Raw genomic sequence first — 19,257 nt, forward strand, 5'->3', positions numbered from 1 at the left:
ATTGAAGATACAAGTCGATATTGAAAAGCTTAATAGCTTGAGTATATGAATAAGAGTAAAGGTATCTGTATGTTGTATATTTTCCTTCTTTCCAACACGACGGTATCATAACGATTGATTATTCATTGAGATTAGAGTTAACGAAGCCAAGGAATCCTATGAATATCGATGAAAAGCTCTTCATACCAGAGTAGATACCTCGACGGAAGGAAATTGGCTTGATACCCCTTTAGGCTTTCTAACCACGAGCACACTAACTTTAGCCCACTATAGAAAGGAGGAGAGGAAAGTTGTGTTCGGAAAAGTATACGTAGATGAGGAGGAGCTCGAATCTCTTATCAATAAAAATTGATTTATCGAAAAGCGAGAGTACCATCAAGCCGGAAGAAAATCGAGTATGAGTGTGGCCTCGACCCAACTGTCGGACGAGACTGATCGCCTTTGCCGTTCTACCGTCCCTGTTCCCCCAACTCTCCAATACTCTGCACTTCCTACCATCCCTGGTGGGTGTTTTGCAAAATTCACGTGCGAGGTCAAGCTTGAGATCCCCCACGCGAGCATCTCCACTTCGTCCAAATAAAATATTGAGCTGGCCAAGGGTGAAAGGTAAGTGTTGTACCCTCGCTTCTTATACATCACGTGGATGCCTTATTCAAGACCCAGATGTTCCGCTTTTCCTTCGAGTCTTAGTATGTCTTACTTTGGATCGTGTGCTTATTTATTCGATTGAATTGCTCAAAGCGGTTTTTTCATTTAGTACCATTTACTATTTCAAACAATGACAAAGTAGAATCGTGTGCTTGTTGATAGATAAATCCATCCAAACATCATTTAAAGATATAAAAAAAACAATTCTCATGACATTTGGATTCTGATACGATCTTCTGCTACTATGCTACAATAAAATAGGAAATCATGGATAAATAATAATTTAAAAAAATGAGCGCATAAAGTAATCAATAACAAGTATGAAACCACTTGGCCATCAAACAGATTATCTTTGATAAGAAGTACCAATTATGTAGATATCTTTTTATAGTTGAAAAATTTTTAAAAGAAATTATGACTAATGTATAATAAAATTAAATTATTACCCAATCTACCATAAAATTTAAATGTATGTTGCATCATCGTACTTATTTAAAACTTTCTTCAAAGAAATTACATTTTACTAGTTAGGAAATTAAAAAGTAAATTTAAAGATGTTATCAAGTACGTACAACTGCTGTTTGAAATCTCAATAATTGTTCGTAATTCTGCTCTTAATTATTACTCATAAGATGTCATATTCAAACAATATGTATGTGCAACCCGTCGAGTGAGCATTAACGAGGACAGTATGGCAAGCCCGTGTACTCGGCAAAGACTCCAATCTTCTACTTACACCTGAAGTGTTGCATTCGAGTTTGGAATAGGCACATCGCGCAAGGAGACCGTTGTATACGTGTACACGCGCGCACATCCACTCGCATAAAAGTCGCACACTAATGTACACGTGCAGTGTGTACGGGTCACGCGCCTTGACGTTGAATGACAATTAAGTCGATCCAATTAGGACATCTAGTCAACCAGTGGCGGGTCGAAGACGTTCGTGGTTCAACGAGTCAAAGGCGCAATAAGTCGAGGAAGGAGATAAAGACGGAATTCTCCGTACACAGTTCATTTATACCCAAGATGAGTTTCACAAACTCAACACACGGGGCATCTATAGCCATCGTATCGGCTTTTCATTTTGCACGTCAACTCTGTACGGACTTTGATTAATTGACTGGGTAACAGATTGTCACCACCACTGTCAATGCAGGTCTGACGATAATGCTTTTGCGTAGTTGATGAGTTAATTTCATCTTCCATTACACGCGAACTGCAGTGCTTACACGTGAAACCTATTTCCGAAGGATATTTATTTAAGTGTTGTGTCGATACACACGATTACCAAGATTTAAATTTATTGATAAATTTAGATTAGTACAGATTTATCTCGTATTTTTGAAGGAACTCTTTCCACTGTAGAAAAGACTATAATTTTATATCCAGACTGATTGGATCAAACGAATTATTTATATAAATTATTTTAGTACTGTTCAACAAACAGTCATGTAAATTTATCAATACATTCTGTTGCACGAATCTACACTTCTTGGTATACAAATTTTCCCATGTTCAAAAGAATAGTTAACAAAGATGTTGTCTTTATACTACCTTCTGGTGTCGAGAAACCTTATTCTACTTCTTAACTAACCATTCAGTACTTGACAGAATAATATTCAACTTATAATCTGGGATAAGTCAGTAATTTTTCTTATTACAATTACTTGAACTGCAAAGAAATTCTTAATGTACATTTTCCAAAACTTCGTCTCGTTAAATTAATTGACTATATTCGAAAGAGATTTTTCAATACTCCAAATATGTATTTTGTGTATTTATGTTCTGATTTCTTTTTGTTTCAATTCTAATCAGCATGTAATTCCAGTAAAATTTAGGTGAAGCTTATATCTTTTATAGTAAGCTTAGGTGATAAGTCATTGATCATTGTGAGAACTCTATAGTCCAACAAATTATTTACAAAATTTTGGTTATAATGTCATTTGATAGTCTATATGATATTATTGCATCTGCGAAATGGTTAGAATTCGGTTAAATTCAGTTAATACAATTAGAATTCATTTGGCTGCCTGACAATTCAGAGTTTAAAATATTTTTAGTGTAAAATTTTAAGGTAAGAGCAATAGTTTTCCTTCCATTTATAAATCTACGTCATCATTTCTCTAAGATTAAAGCAATCCCACTTGCTCTATTTACACCAAATCATTTAATACATGAAATGTAATATCTGATTATTTTCACATTCGCAATACAAACTACCTAAAAAAAATTAACAGAGTTAATGAACATCGAAACCAAATCAGAAAATCCAATAGCAAAAAATTAGAAAAATGTATTAATAGTGTCTGTTAACTACATGGCAGAGGTAAGCATGTACGTATCTAAATATAGTTTTAGCGAAATAGCAAAAGAATTTTTAAAAATCAATGAACTTAAGATGAATTCAATGCGTTGAATAAACATGCACCGCCACAACATCAAGGTTTACAAAAGCCAGTTTACACGATATGCATGAGACACACCGAAAACAATTAAGGTTAACAAACGCGCTTACCCCATGTGCTCGTAAATCGATGAAAAGGTACAAAAGTAAAATAAAGGTCGGGTCATGAAATCAAAACATGCAAAGTTTCGATAACTAGACATATTAAGGTTAGTGAATCTCCATTCTTTGTAAGTACTATAGAGTAACGAGTTTTGCATTTACTAAAACTACAAACCTCATTCATCCGGATTAAAAACATTTTTTTTTTTTTTTAGCAAAACGTCAGTTACATGACTCCCGAGGTTTGCGAATACTTCTAATACAAACTAGACACTTGTATGGTTGTGAAACTATTAGGAATTCATTTCTCATGTGCTGTTTAATCAGATCCATATTTATATTTTACAGTACTTACATAGCAAATTACCATCACTACGACTTGTTATTGACGTACCGTAACAGTGAGTTAAAACGCATTCTTCTTCTGAGAGTCGCATATCACATGTTATGTATAAAAAAACGTGGAATTAAAATTTACATAGATAATATATACTTATCTAGTGCCAAAAAGAAATGAAAAATTCGGGACTTTCCAACCATCTAAGGATAAATAGTAAACAGTTTGATATATGTTTCACACTATTATTGGTGTATTTATCAATGTACTACTCTTTAAAACTGAAGGAATTACCAATGAATAAAGTATACGTGAATATGCTAAGAAAGTTCGTACAGTTTATCAAAACACTGCGCTTAAAACTTTTTTAAGTAATATAAAACATTTCATTAAACACATTGTAATAAATTTTCAGCATTGTAAAAACTGTTGTTATCAATATGATTAAAATAATGATACGTATCATACTAATTGGCATAATGGGTAGACTTGCAAAAAGTTATCTTTCCACTAATGGTTCAGTGAATCAATCACAAGCCCAAAAATATTACTGTTGTTTTCACTTCCACTCAAGTTATTGAATCAGCAACTACTCGATACTCGATCATAGAACAACACATGTCAGAGATGGTTTATTCATTGAGAATGAGCGTATCAACGCGGACAAATAGACAAAGATAATTACGGCACGATGTCATCGAATTTGCGCATGGCGTTAAGCTGATAAACAGATCAGAGAGAGAGAGAGAGACGGATAGCGAAAGGAGGACACACATGTACGAACAAAAGCACACAGATTGTGGATACATAAAGAGTATGGGTGGTAAACACAAGTGTAGACAGAAAGAAAAAGAGAAAGAGAGTTGAGGAGAGAAAGATAATAAAGGTGCGAGTGATTTGGTGTGGTGTCTTACCAGAGGTGGACGAGGAACAGGGTTGGGTGGAGGTTGTCCTCACTGATGAAGGTGGCCCGGCTGCGCCGGAAGGAGGATGGTCTGCTGTGGGAGGCGTAGGTGGTGAGTTTGCTGAGCTTCCACGTATCTCGCCGGCCTGCTTCAATACCTGGTATATGGCGTCCACATCTGCCGGCACCCGGCACGTTACTAGTTTTCATTTTTTTTTTCATTTTTTTTCAACATCACATACAATTTTTTTAATGGAATTGCTCGCTTCTCTTTTTCTTTTATATTCTGTCTCGTTGTACCTTAATTCACACGAATCGTCTTTTGCGTTTTTTTTTCCTTTTTAACTGACTTTTCACACATTTATGTCTATGATGGTGATGTTTTGCATCGTAAAGTGACATGCCACATCGAGTTTTTCATGGTTTACTCACATGCTAGTTTTGATGTGAAAAAAGGTACTTTCATCTCTTTATTTCAAACATAATAATGTTCTTTTTAAATAGAATTTAGTTTATAAGGTCCTTTGTAATGTACATAACTGGACTGTTAGCAATGTTTAATCCTTTTGGTAAAAAGTTGTTATTCAATATAAAACATTTTTTGTTTGGGAGGCTCTACACCAACATAATGCCAATAAAGGTTGCACTCAGCAATGTTAAAATTTTTTAGAACTCAATAAAAGTCGGTATATCAACTTATAAAAAATCAGTGATACTTGCAACATGCTCAAGTTTTTTTATAAACTATCAAAAATGTCAAAAGTTACTTGTGTTTGTCCAGAAAGTCCTCGGTTTTCGTAAAATATTAAAGGTCACTAAAATGTGGTCATGTGGTCAATTTCTGATCAGACTCATTAGAATACGCATGGCTAAGATGTAAAAAAACATTTCAAACATAATCTAGAGATGACAGTAGCTTTATCATTCAATAGTAAATTTTTTACTTGACGAAGCAAGATTCCTTTGAATCGCGTGGCATAGCACTTTTTGATGCAGAGTAAAAGCCAAAAATAAAAGGAATATTTGGGAGGTCGAAAAAAAAAAAAAAAAAAAATTAGGCATTGCCAAATCAAAAAATGGATGAGAGTAATAAAAAAATAAAAACATATTTCATCCGAGCTTCATCTACATATACTTGAATTGCTTAAAGACAGAGCGAGCTTTATTACTTATATTCGAGCAATCGAGCATTAGCTAATTGCCCCATGTCTAAGGCTCTAATTGTTGGCAAAAGGCGCATCACCAATCTATATGTGATCACATTTTGCTATTAAAATTAAAAAAAGATATGCAGTACTTAGGATATAATATTATACGTATACGTGTATAATAAAGTGCGATGAAAGTAGCCACATAGCGTAGCGATGGCGACAATGGCGCAAAGTAGCATCTCTTTATATTTTCCAGATTAAATAACAACCATAACCCGATAATCAAATGTAAAGACTATACACATATAAATTTATAAATGACGAAAGCAAAACTATTCGATTGAAGATAAATCATCAAAGCACTCCCAAGCTGCTACGCGATTAAAGATGTTCCACGATGAGAAAATAAAAAAAAAGTCACACGACGCGCTAACGTAGCGGCTCAAAAGTAAAACAGCTACACGTAAGTTTATAAATGGCATTGAGGCTGATGTGTAATATAAGCCGATATAAACTCACTCTGGTCCGAAGTCGGGGTGTCGTCGACGGGTGGTGCAGTGCTCTTCTGCCTGCGCAGCAGCGGTATACCAGCGGTGCGTTTGGGCTGGAGGCTGGGACAGTTGGCCGGTTGGACCGCGTTGATGCAGTCCGCGTGGGCGTTGGCCTTGCAGTTCCGGCAGCGGAAGCCCTGGCGCGAATGGCCCCGCAGTACCTGCCCGCACGCGTCGCAGGGCGTTATCTTGCGGTAGGTGTACTCGCGCCACTGATGCCCTCCCGACTCCGACTCCAGGGTCTTTCTGCGGATGTTTACAATATGGATCATGTGACTCGATCGGAATTATCCCAAATCATCTCTTCTCGCTTGAGACGAATAAGAGAACCTTCAAGGCTACGGGGTCATGGGGTATTATGGTTCTGAACATGATGTTTTAAGTCTTTTTTTTTAGTCAATGTTAAACAGGAACTCGTTTCCAAACCGATCATTGTCATTGGCCGAAATATTAAAAACCTCTACAAAAGTGACCTGAAAGTCGTACGGATAGTTTGGTATTGATAAAAAAAAAAAAAAACTGCTGAGAACCGTATTCTTCAAATAGTCACAAATAACGAAGCTATTAATATGGAAATCGATCGGCAAAGTTTTACTTCTTCGAACAACTTTTTTCCATCGAACCGTTCGTGGTACAGTAAAATTCGGCTAAGGCTGCAGATTTTCTACTGTTCCAGACTCGTTTGCAATCAGATATTTTTATTGCCTAGCCAATACATTGTGGATTCTCTGCAGGGAGAATTATTCCAGTCACAAGGTTAGTAAACAAAGTTTTTGACAGAAAATATAAAAAGTTTCCGATGATAACGATGAAATGTCTTTTGGAACATCTTGTATACATATGGGATGATAAAAGCACTCGCTTTAGAGAAAAACATTAAATTTTCATTACCGGCTAGCGTAGGTCGGTCGGTAGAATGGAGTAGATTTCAGTATAGTTCAGCAGTTTGAAAGTAGTAGTATGTACAATAAAGAAGAAGAAGATACGTCAGTAAAGATATAAAAATAAAATCACATGCTATCAACAAGGTTAAGGTTAAAATTTGATTACCTTGACATGGCGACTACCGTTGAGACGGCATGGTACATCGCCTGTTTTCCTCTGTTGCATACGATAACAAACCAAACATGTTTAGTCAATCGTTGATTAGTGGTGGTTTTTAATAAGCAAACTATTATATTCAAAGAATTGACGGGTATGGTGAAATTACAATCTCCATAGATAAATGGTAACAATCACATCCTGGTGAGAAACGTTGAGTGTTAATATTGTTGCGCATGATTTGAAAAATGTGTAGAAAAAGACATATGTAGCTCTATGCTGTCATTGTTACAAGAGGTAATATAAATATTTTGCTTTGTTAAAAAAAATATGTGATTCTCGTGTACGCATAACTCATACGATAAAAACCAAGTTGAGATGAGTAACCTGATGTCATAACCAGATACAGTAGCAGAACTAAGAATGACGTTTAGTTTAGCGTGTAACATTACCGTCACAGAGCTCCAAGAGGTTACTCTTTTCAACTTTATTTTGACTACAGGTCAATGATACGTATGGTATGTATCGTATGGTTGCATTGTGTGTGGAGCGTTAGATATCTTCACAGTTTGGTTATTCTAACTTTAATTTGTAAAGTTTTCGGAAAAATCTTTTATTTAATGTTCAAAAACCGCGTATATAATTATTATTCTGTAACAACAAAAAGATTCAGATCCAAATTTTGCATTACTCTGGGAGAGATGATTTTTAATGACCATACAACTGTTACAAAGTTACGTACTACATTGCTCCATTGTTTGGTACTTTCATAAGCCTCAATCAGAGGAAATTGTTACTAGTTAAAAGGCAGTTTGGAAGAAAGTTAAATGAGGTTGGGAATAGCGTTTGAAGCTTTCAATCCAAAAGTATAGGGCCGCTTGAAAAACCTCGAGAGTGTAAGAGAAAAAAAACAAGAAACTAACTTTTCGGTGGGCAGAGGTGCGGTTGGTGTGGTTTTCAGACTTTTGAATGCCTTCAGCCATTTGTGCTTTGTGTTGCTTCCAGTCGAACCGTTCGACATTTTTCGATTTCCTGTGCTGTCTGGCTGCGCAGCATCTGCTCCTCCCCCAAATAGTTCTTTCTGAAAAATACAAAGCAACAATGGCTGTATCAGATGAATCTTGCTCTGAGACATAAATATTTGGAATAACATTTTCTTTTAGTTTACGACTGATTCTCATATCTCGACTTTAGTTTAGAGTTGGTATCCTATGCAGCTGTTGCCTAGTTTATAATACAGCAATAATTCGAAAGAACAACGTAGTAGAATTGGTCACACTGTGCCAGTTTTTTTTTTGTGACTGAACACACGTAGCTTTACGTGTGGCTATAAAAAATTTTCTCTTTAAAAATGAGCTTGTATCGAATATTTTACACCATCGAAAATTTAGCGTAAAATTAAGTAAATGTAAATTATTTTGAACGTATTCCTTATTCTTGCGTTGAATTTAACGAGAAGAATAGAGAAGCACGAATATAGTACCTAAATAACGATACAGCAATAAATTTCATCGTCATATCCCCTTGAGTTATTTTAAATATTCACTTGAAATTTTTCAAACATGATTATTAATTTTACTGACTTTTTAGAATGAAAACCGATTAAATACATTACTTAAAAACGTTGCATCTAATTAATCTCTTTCTACAAAAAGGCTCATGAAATTAATTTCAAGTTTAATTTTATAGCGTCAGTTTAAAATTCAATCAATAGTTTCTGATTAAAGAACTCAATGTTATTTTCAACTAATAGTTGGTATCTTAATCTGGCATCTAAATGTAATAGAACTCCATCATCAAGCTTTAAGTTAAAGAGTAAAAATTATGGTTTTGTGGGAGAAGATATATTATATTTTTTTCTGGTTTGAAAACAACGTGCCAAAAAAAAAGATTCGTATAAGGAAAACACAAAAACCTTATATTTATTACTTTTGAATGATTAAAAAAAGTAAATTCTGTCGGAGACTCTACAGTAGAAGAGTACTCCAATAAAACATTAAAGTTTAATCACTGATAAAATATACCGTACTTTATTATTATGAATTATTAATTTTAAAGTGAAATAACATTATTGATGTAGAATAATTAATGCAATGCTAAAATAGATTCAAAACTATTACGAAACATTTTTTAGGTACCCTTTTAAGTTTTTTATTTGCATAAAATATTAAATATTAAAATAATTACATACTGGTAGTTTTAACTCTATACAACACTTTTTTGTATTCAAAACTAATACACGAAATGAATCATTTTTATAATTCGTTATTTATTGATAAAATACAGTTTCCATTTCAAATATGTTTATCTAATAATCAAAATAAAATCTCGTATAAGATTAATTTTCTTACTCAACCATCCATCTTATTTCGAAGCCTTACAACTGAAATACTGGAGCAACTTGTGAAAATGTGATTGAAAAACTTACTTTAATTTAGCTCTTATTGATTATTGTATAAAAGAACATATTGTAGCAATTTAAGAAAATACACAAAATTCAATAAAAAAAGTTTAATCATAGTCAAGCAATGTAATGTACGACGGAGCCTCAAATATAAAAGCTTGTGAAGAACCGATAAAGCTTAACTTATTTTATTGCTTGCCTTTCGTCTTTTGATGTGATGCTTATTCTCCTCTACCGAGCGATACTTGCGGATTCGTCTGACCATCATTTTCGGGCCTTTTTTTTACCAAGTACGAGCAAAAATAATCTTCTATCGCAGCACGTATTTCTCCCTCACGTCTACTCGCACCGTTCGAACTATAGAAACTGCGGGTATCAAGACCATCCCGAAGCCAAATGCAAACCTCGAGACTTTTAATTGGATTTACTTTTAATTGTGTTCGCATGTGCGTGGCTCCACAGCATGTATCGTAGGTACTACTACTTTATGCTTTCACACGCGTGAGGGAGAACCAAATGCCATACATATTAGGGATAATCGTTGTAGATACGTAATGTGGACCATGTTATAAATTCATAGGCTTATAAGAGATTAAAGGTTTATACAGTGTACCACAAGATATAACTTGCTTTTCAATTCATATTTTTTTATTTTTTTATTGTCGAATTAATGCCAGTCATACAAAAATTATAAACAACTTTCCATCAGGAAGAAAAAACAATAAGTCTATTATAACCCAGGGGTATCAGAAAATGTTCTATTAAATTCATGTTTTATTAGAAATGTGCCTAATCAAGATATCCAAATAATGGTAACAAGAAATTATACACACACTTATTTTTTCTTATGTATACGGAAATATAATGCATTTTTTATTCTTTAGTGCTACGATATAAAAAATTAGAGCAAGCATTTGTACATACAAACATAAATAGATAAACATACTTTAAAAAAACAAAATACAAAATTCGATTTATTAAGTTACACAATAATTTTATAAAAATAGATTTTTAAGCTATTTCAGTATAAATATAAGTATTTTTTTCACATCATTAGAAAAAGCATCGAAAAAGATCTAAATGCTTAAATAAATGTCTTCGTATTAGTTTTTTTTCATACAAAAAGTTATTTTCACGCAGCTAAAGTAAAAAAAATATGGTTTTTTTTTAAATAGCAATCAATATCCGCTCTAATACACATACGGTGTACACGATATGACAAATGCAAGAAATATCTTACAAAATTGTTAAGCTATTGAAACAGGCTCCAAACACGTTTAATTTTTGTAAAAAAAATATTTCGTCTAAATTTCCAGTAAATGTTTTTTTTATACTCACTTGAATCATCGCAAAAAAACGAAAAATTGGAAAAAAATAAACTCGAAAGAAATAAAAAATCGTATTGACATGAATACTTATATTAATGTGCAATTTGAGAAAATGTTCGCTAAAAATTTTATTGCATTCTTATGGAATTATGATTTAAGGTGAGTAATAAAAAATCGTAGTTATTTGTTGTAGAACAAACGATATTAATTATACCAATGAAGCAACATTGATATTTTACTGAATTTATCAATTTAAAGCGTAAGTGTGTACGTGGGTGTGTTTTTCAATTTAACGTAAGATATTATTTTTCCTCATTATAAAAGTATAAATATTATCAAGCTAAAAGCATCAATTAGTACGGATGTAACCACTTGCGTCACGTGGTTATATAATTCGTTTTATTTCAACGATTGGAATCGAGCCACCTCATGAAACAATACATTGCTCGGTTCATAGCAACATATTTATTTTCAACTCACTCAATGGCATCGAATGACTTTTTTTAATAATCTTTACAAAATTCTTCCCTGCTATCGAAAAATCTTTCATACTCTTAAAAATTAAGATTGTTCTACTTTACGAAACCACTGCACGCGTAGGACAATTTTTCATACGCAAGAGCACATCGTCTAAACGTTAAAGCGCAAAAAGTCTCCGTTCCCCGTGCATAATTGATCGGACATGCGAGCCAAGAAAACCATTGCTCGCTCGTCCTTGCCCCGTACTTGTGGATCCCTCATTATATCCCTCTAACCTCAACCCAAACTTTGTTACATGCAACTGCAGCAGTATCCCTCCCCCCCCCTCCTTTCCCACGTGAACGCGTTTTCCGAGCCCCACATGCTAGTCGCAACAGTCGTATACGAACACAGGATGCAAGGATAAATCGTGGAAAAACATTCAAAGATGACAATGACTATGGTGATGGTATTAAAAACAAGGAAAATACTAACTACGCGGCCGCGAATAGACGTCCAGCCCATGTTGCCAGCTGAAGTATGCTCCGGTGCACTTTATCTCTCAGCGAGCTTTGCGTCCCAACTAGGGTTGGCCTGCTCCGTCCACAGGATGGATTTTCTCTATGCACCCTCTCTCTCTCTCTCTCTCTCTCGCTAACCCGTTCGGCCGCTCTCATCTGACCCAGTTGCAAGGGCGCATGTTCCTACCCCGCGCACGTGACCATATATAATACACACACCCATCCCGTTCTCCTTCCCCCTTGGCTCACCTGACGTTTCGCCCCTCCGTTGCATTTACAAGTGGCCCGTTTATATTTATCTGCCCACCTCGAGATCCTCCACCTCCCTCTCGCGTTTGGTAATTTGAACAAATACCCTCGCGCCGTTCCTGATGGCGTTAATTGTCAAAGCTTGTCGTCATCTATTTCTCCTCTAATTTGAAACACTGCCGAAGGGGTCTTAACTGATCGAGGGGAAGGAGATTCAGGGGTCAAGTGCATCTTGCGGTGTACGAGCAGAATATGAGGTGTACGAAGGGGGCTTTTTTAATTCGTAGGACTGCGGAAAACAGGGGCTGCTTGCAGGTGCATGTGCAAGCGCATGCGCTTCTCGCGGTCGTTGTTGATGTTATTTTGCGGGGTTGGGTGGGCGTAGGTGTAACTTTACCTTTTGAATCGGGTGTGAGGAATTTCCTTAGAAGTAGCGAGATAAGTCGATCGCAGGGGTGGTAAATTGATTTTTGGGTTATTGGGGGGTGGGCGGATCGGTAAGCGATTGCAACGATTTATCGCGACTTTTTGTTGTGATCAACTTTTTTTTTTTTTTCTCCTTGGATCGATGATATAAAATTTAGAATTGTGAGCTCGTGAATAACTGCTCGATAAGATGGTTCGTTGAGAATAACCATTCATCGTGTTTAGCTTTGTAAAACTTACTATGCAATGCAATTTTTTTTTCTTTTTTGTCAGCTTATGAACTTCTGCAAAATTTGTGGTGAATTTTTTTAACCACTTATAGTAAATTTATTGGAACAAGTATGTAACCTTATTAATTAGTACAAAAATTGTCTAAAAAAAAAAAACACAGGAATTTTTTCATTTCGAGCGATTTTTTTTTCATGTTTGGACGTTTATTGTATCCTTGGTAAGAAAAAATACGGTTCGCACCTGGTATCCATCCAACTAGGACAAGCACAAGGGGTTCCTCGCGCCTGGTACTTGCTCAGACAGTAGGTGCCACAAGGCGCGAAAGCTATTATTTTATTCCTTATCATGGGGGTACAGTCTATGCATGGCTGCACTTTGCCCTCATAGACAGACAATGGTACTTTTCCACCCTAATAGTGATGGCCATCGTTGGTCATTTTCATTTCATTTGCGTTACTTTTGACCAAAATTTGTTTCCATTTGTTTGAAATATTACTAATAAAGATTCTACGTGTATTGTACATTGCATTAGTTATACGAAAAGGAAAATAATTCTCCTGGTTTTGGCGTCTTTTTCTTTGGACGAGCACAAAGAGTTCCTCGGGCCAGGCATTTACCCAGGCAACAATACGCTACCAGGTACGAAAACTAGTAAGTGTATTCTCCAATTCGTAGAAATTTTGGAGTGAGTTTAAATTGGCTATATGTATGTACTTCTGATTGCTTCAAAATAACACTGAACAGTCAGAAACAAGATTCATACACATTAAGGCTATAATGTATTAGATGAATTGCCCATTATGTGTTAATTTGCATACATATGACATCTCTTGACGTCTATATGTGGATTAGAGCATCTCTATGTGGTCGATTATTGTGCATACAATAACGTAATTTCTGGGATTGAACAATTCTGGTGACTAAGGCTGATCAATGTCTTTATGTTTTAGATTAATTTCCCTCAATTTCGGGAATAATATACAGGTACAACTATTTCTCTTTTAAATTAGAATTAATTTCCTACACATTCAGTTATTTATTTCTAATTAATTGTGTGTATTACTGTTTGTAAACAAATTGAATTGTAGAATTGTCTAGTTATTAATTTAAAAAAAATTTAATTTAAAACAAGGTTAATATTATCAAACAGCAGGAGTCTCACTATGATTTAATATATAGTATTTAAGTAATAAACTTTTACAAAATTTCATTCCCAAAAATTATTTCAGTCAAGTCAAATGAAAACGTCAATTCAACTTTAGATGCAAGGCGACCTCACATTAGTTGTCTTTGTTGCTCTTCGCACTCCACAAGCAGTATCCCAGATTACAGATAATCAATATTGACTTTGACGCAATATCTGATGGTTCATCATGCGGAATATACTCAGTCAACAATAAACTACTGATTATGTGATTCTAAAATAAGGTTAATCGTTGCTTATCGACGGCAGTCAGAAGACATAGGTGTATTATATAGGTGCTGATTATGGTTTACCACAAACATTGAATATGCATTCAGCAGCGAATTATTATGTATTCGAGTGATACTTAATCGATACGTTTTGTTGGTACTGGGTGTACGCACGTAACAGTATTTAATACATACGTAGCTCGCACTTGGCTGATTTATTTTAGTAATTGTTTTGAGACTAGTTTTTAAAACACGTTTGAAAGCTGTTTGATCCAAAATTCGTATTTAGACTCTCACAAAAATTTGGTTACAAACTTATTTTGGGACTTGTCACTATTGAAGGTCACTTAAGACTCAGTTCAAGACTCAGTTAAACACTTGTTTCAAGATTCGCTACGCAGTATAACACTGACTAGACATCGATGGGGAGAGGGAATAATTCCAGGGTTGCTGGGTGGTCTTCTATATGTCAAAATAGATCAGCCTCGCCATCAATGCACCTAATCGTGTCCCGAAGCATGGCTTTGTCAATGACAAATTATAGAGATGTTACACATGTACACTATCTCTTTGTGCAAACAGCCCTATTTCGTATTCTACAGTGCAACTATCTCAAACTCATTTGTTTCAACACCAAATTTTTATTCGAAAATGCTCATTTCTGTATTATCAACTTCCATCGACGTGATCTTTCTCCTCCACCAGAGTAGAAGTTGACATAGTTTCACAGTCAAAAGTGTAGTTAATTAAAACAAAATTTACTCTACCGAAAAATACCCGTGATGCTACGGTCGAAATTGTTCTTGATGAACAAAATGAGCCGGTTCTAACTTTACTATTGCTTTAACAGTGAAAATTCCCGTGAGTTGTTCTTCGTGTCACTGCTTACTTTAAAATAAAATACCTACATTGGGATGCTACTCGTTGCTGCAAAATTAAATTTTAAAGCGCAACCGCACGTATCAAAAGTTCCTCACGTTCGTTTGTGTAAAATTGCTACATCGCGAGAAAGCAACGATACAATATTCAAGTAACATTTGTTTGTTTTTGAAATGTTGCTACAATAAAGCATCAGTCCCACAAAATTAGGTTTCCTCGCATTAATTTCTGTAATATTTGTGTACAGCACAAAAGCAACAGTGTTAAACTCACTGCAACCCAGTTTTTAAGACGTTGCAACATTATCACAGCTTTACTTGACATTACTTTTGTTCATTTCGTAAACGTTGAAAAAGCGATGAGCTGCAAAATATTCATTTGGATGTTTGAACAAAGCTCCGAACAAGAAGTGAGATACTTGGATGGTGTCGCGCTATAATTAGGCACAACGCGTTCTCCAGCAAATGACAACATAAATAGAGCTTTACTGTAAGCTGTGGGAGAACGAAGAGGTGTATAACGAGAGAGAGGCGTGCCCGATCGCGAGGCTTGATGGGGCTTCACGTTTAGGTATCCGATCAGCAGTAAGCTAAGGGAAAAGACTATAGGGACACCTGAACTCCTGTGTTGTTAAAATTATTTCACCCTTCGAAAGTAATTACCCTTTCCACTGGGATACAACTGACTGAAGTCTCGCGTCGAAAGCGTATGGACGCGTCATATATAAGATCAAAGATAAAACGAGTTACTGTGTCACAGGGACGATTCCGTTCAGTGGATTTGTATTTATGTACGTCTATTTTCTTGTGTATATAAATTGGATATTATTTATAGAGTTCGCCGTGTCAGAAGGAAATAAGATATTAAAAATGCATTACTGCACCTTCTGCTTGTAATAACTTGGTTTGCATTGAAACGTGATCAAGAGATTTACAAGATTTTATTTTTTCTTCCTTTTCCAAATAAAGCTGATTTACGTTCATAGATTGAATGCCCTACGAGAAAAGCTTTATTCTTTGAAAATCAAAAAATTTTCTTCATGAATACCAATGCTGTCAGTCTGATAATAAATTAAATTGATTTCGACTATCAACTAGTTTTTTTTTTTACAAACTTTTTGGACATTTTAAGGAATTTTTTCATTTTTTAGCTTTGAACTAAGAAAACCTGCTTATATAATCATGAGATTAAGAAAAAAAGTATTAGATTTTATGATCAAGCGACAAAAATAGAATTCATGAGATATCTTATGTCTCGATGAAAATGTTCATGCATAATTTGTAGAAGCCTTAGATACGTGTCACAGCATCCAAGGTTTTGAAATTCAAATTGAATACTACAGTTTTGCCAACTCCCTTGAGAAATATTTTTTTTACATTCTCGTTATTCACGTAAGAAAAGGTGTGAAAAAATAGTTCAGTTATGATATTAGATCTAAAAATAAATTAAAAAATTTATTAAATAAAAATGTTCTATAAATCATCGAAGACAGTTTTATCGGATTAAAACAATTGATGTATAATTCAGTATTTGAATTTAATACTTTAGACTCAGATACAGTACCTACTACTTGTTATTTAGCCATTAAAAAGAATTTTTTTTATTGAATTGCGTGCTTGTATTTTTAGTTTAATAATTTACATAACAAATATTCTTGACGAGTTCAACAACTAAGCTATACTTGGCGGGATTTGATTCATACGTAAATCAATCAACCATAAAGATAAATAAAATAGAATAAAAATACGCATGTTTATAAATAGAAAAAAAAAAATAATAATAAAAACTCACCTGAGCTTGTACAGCAGCCAAATGTAATTGCGCAACTCCCAGATCGTAACGTTTTATTGAAATTTCTTCTTGTAACTCGGCAACCTTTGTGTGAAGATTACCTTCAACACTTCTGCAATCGAAACATGAAAAAAAAAAGAAATATATTTCATGTAATAGTGTCAACTAGTTATTTTATTGGCTTTTTTTACACAACATAACGCAAAATATTTTCAGTTTATTTCGATAGAAAATACAAACAGAAAATTTTCCATCTTATGTATGAATGTTTTCCATGTCATTTTTTTCCAAACCTACCAGCTCGCAGTTTACACAGACTGAATTTCGCAGAATTTCTATACTCTGAAATTTTCGTGGAAATGTTTGATTTTCAACAAATTTCTGGAACCGTACAAACACGCCCTACGCAAAATCGTGAATTTTTATGTTGTGGCGTATGCATCGAGCTTTGAACAAGATTTTCGCACAATTTAATTTGCATATAACATGGACGTAAATACAGCGTTATTTTTTTTTTCACAAGATTTTTCACGGTACTACCGTAGCCTTGTAAAATAAAGAAGGATCAATACACCACCAAAACAATACATCTCAATTTCCAACGAAAAAATAACTGGGGATGTATCAAAAACTGCATAATTCACAAGAGACCTCCATATCTTCTTCCTCGAATGCAAAGCAAGATAACTCGATGTTTTGCATGACCACGACGTCAAAAATCCGTCAAAGACCGCATTTATTACTCCACGACACAAGACCCTCCCCAGGTAATTCCCCTAATATCCTGCTCGCGATCCAGCTTTGCCTCTCGGTGCGACTTATCGCTCTTCCAAAGTGGTATGACGTACAAAAAGGTAAGGTATCTCCCGTAGACTGGACCGCGAATCAATGTAGGTCAGCCACAGTACGAGTATTATATGTTTTCGAGGCGTTTCCATTTGCATATTGGTTTTTCACCTGCTTTCATCCCCAGTTTTCCTTTTTCATTTTTTTTCCTTTCTTAAACGCAACAACAACAACAACACATCGTGCGGGCGCCGATAAAAGCTTCTTTGTGCCTCGCGCTCGAGCTCCGGTAGGCTCGATTTTTTTTCCCCCTACCCAAAAGGGAAGTGCGTGACGTTGCATAGATTTTCTCGGCACAGGGGCTCGGAGAGATTTCCTAGTCAGCCGTTCTATCGTGAATTTATTTTGGACTTGGAATTTGCATCGGCTTTGTGCCTTGGCTGATAGTTTTTTTTTTTTTTTTTTGGATGTGGGAACGGAAAAATTGGGTAAGGGATTTTGGGTGAAAAAAAGCTGCTGCGCTGGATTTTCCTCAGGGCACCCTTGCGTGTTGTTTGTTGGAAAATATTTTTTAGAGTCTTGAATGAAGCAGCGTAAATAAGAGACTATAATATTCTAGATATTACGAATGCACATAAAATTTTCTTGTGTAATATGTCATTATATTACACGCTGTCGATTTATTTTTTTATTTTGCGTAAAATAAAATGTATCGCGTTCCAGATGATATTTCAAAGAATTGACCTAGTGAACGGTAAAACGATAACTAAAATCATTTCAAGAATATTTGGCACGATTTTTACGCTTTTTTTTTTTTTTTTTTTCTTTTTCTGTTTGGATAAACGCGTTTAAGTGCATAGGTATGAATAGAGAATTGCGAGGATGTGGGCAAAGCTTTGAACCAAAAGAAACTATTGGTAATCGATGCCTTTGAAGTTGATTTTCTGGCAAAAAAATTTTCAAATTCAAGTTGGTGGTTGGGTACTTTTGTAATTTAAAATACAGCCGTTTGATGCAAAGAAGTAGTAAATAGTCTCTCAAGAATTCAGAAAGAAATCTAGATTTAATTGTTGGGTCAGTGAAAGTTCACTCAAGATTCAGTGAAGCGAATTAATTCCAATGATTTTTCAGTAAAAAATTTGTATACCTACATAATGAGTAATCATTTTACAGATTAAATTTTTAGAATACGTAGACATCTTTTTTCGTTCATAATAAAAGATTGTCCAAAAATTTTGAAATTACTAGTAGTTTAACAATGGTATTTATAAAGAATCAATAAATGTAAAGGAACTTCTAAACAGGGCACTAGTGATTGGCAAGTTTGCGATCTATGTGTACTCTCATTCCTTAAATTTCATTGTCACTTTAGGATTATTAATTTTTCTGAGCAATACGTATAACTCGATTGAAGCCAAGTGCAATAAAAAGTTCAAGTATTCCAACTTTATAAACGAACAATTTCCAAATGCCAATTCAACATTAGGATGGTTAAACTACGGATATTTAAAAAATTTTTTGTCACTAATATCTGCCTTGAATTTACAGCAAAAGCCGATCAATCGGATTTGATAAATTGGTCTGTGGATTCAAGCGTAAGCTTGTCCATTTGGGTATCAACAAAACAAAAGA

The 19,257-nt window shown here is 34.8% G+C and overlaps 1 protein-coding gene across 1 annotated transcript in view; it reads right to left on the reverse strand.

Moving 5' to 3' along the window:
• The window catches only part of Stacl (SH3 and cysteine-rich domain-containing protein), a 42,633-nt gene that overhangs the window by 4,202 nt on the left and 19,174 nt on the right, over positions 1-19,257 (reverse strand). The window contains exons 5-9 of the mRNA XM_089598282.1: positions 16,840-16,951; positions 8,062-8,219; positions 7,148-7,198; positions 6,066-6,343; positions 4,406-4,573 (exon numbers count right to left, since the gene is read on the reverse strand). Coding sequence (XP_089454408.1) covers positions 4,406-4,573; positions 6,066-6,343; positions 7,148-7,198; positions 8,062-8,219; positions 16,840-16,951 — 767 coding nt within the window. The remainder of the gene's footprint in view (positions 1-4,405; positions 4,574-6,065; positions 6,344-7,147; positions 7,199-8,061; positions 8,220-16,839; positions 16,952-19,257) is intronic.

Source organism: Copidosoma floridanum, unplaced genomic scaffold (assembly GCF_036245765.1).
Source record: "Copidosoma floridanum isolate Cflo_tuat_1 unplaced genomic scaffold, Cflo_Japanese_pri ptg000006l, whole genome shotgun sequence".
NCBI classification, from domain to species: domain Eukaryota; kingdom Metazoa; phylum Arthropoda; class Insecta; order Hymenoptera; family Encyrtidae; genus Copidosoma; species Copidosoma floridanum.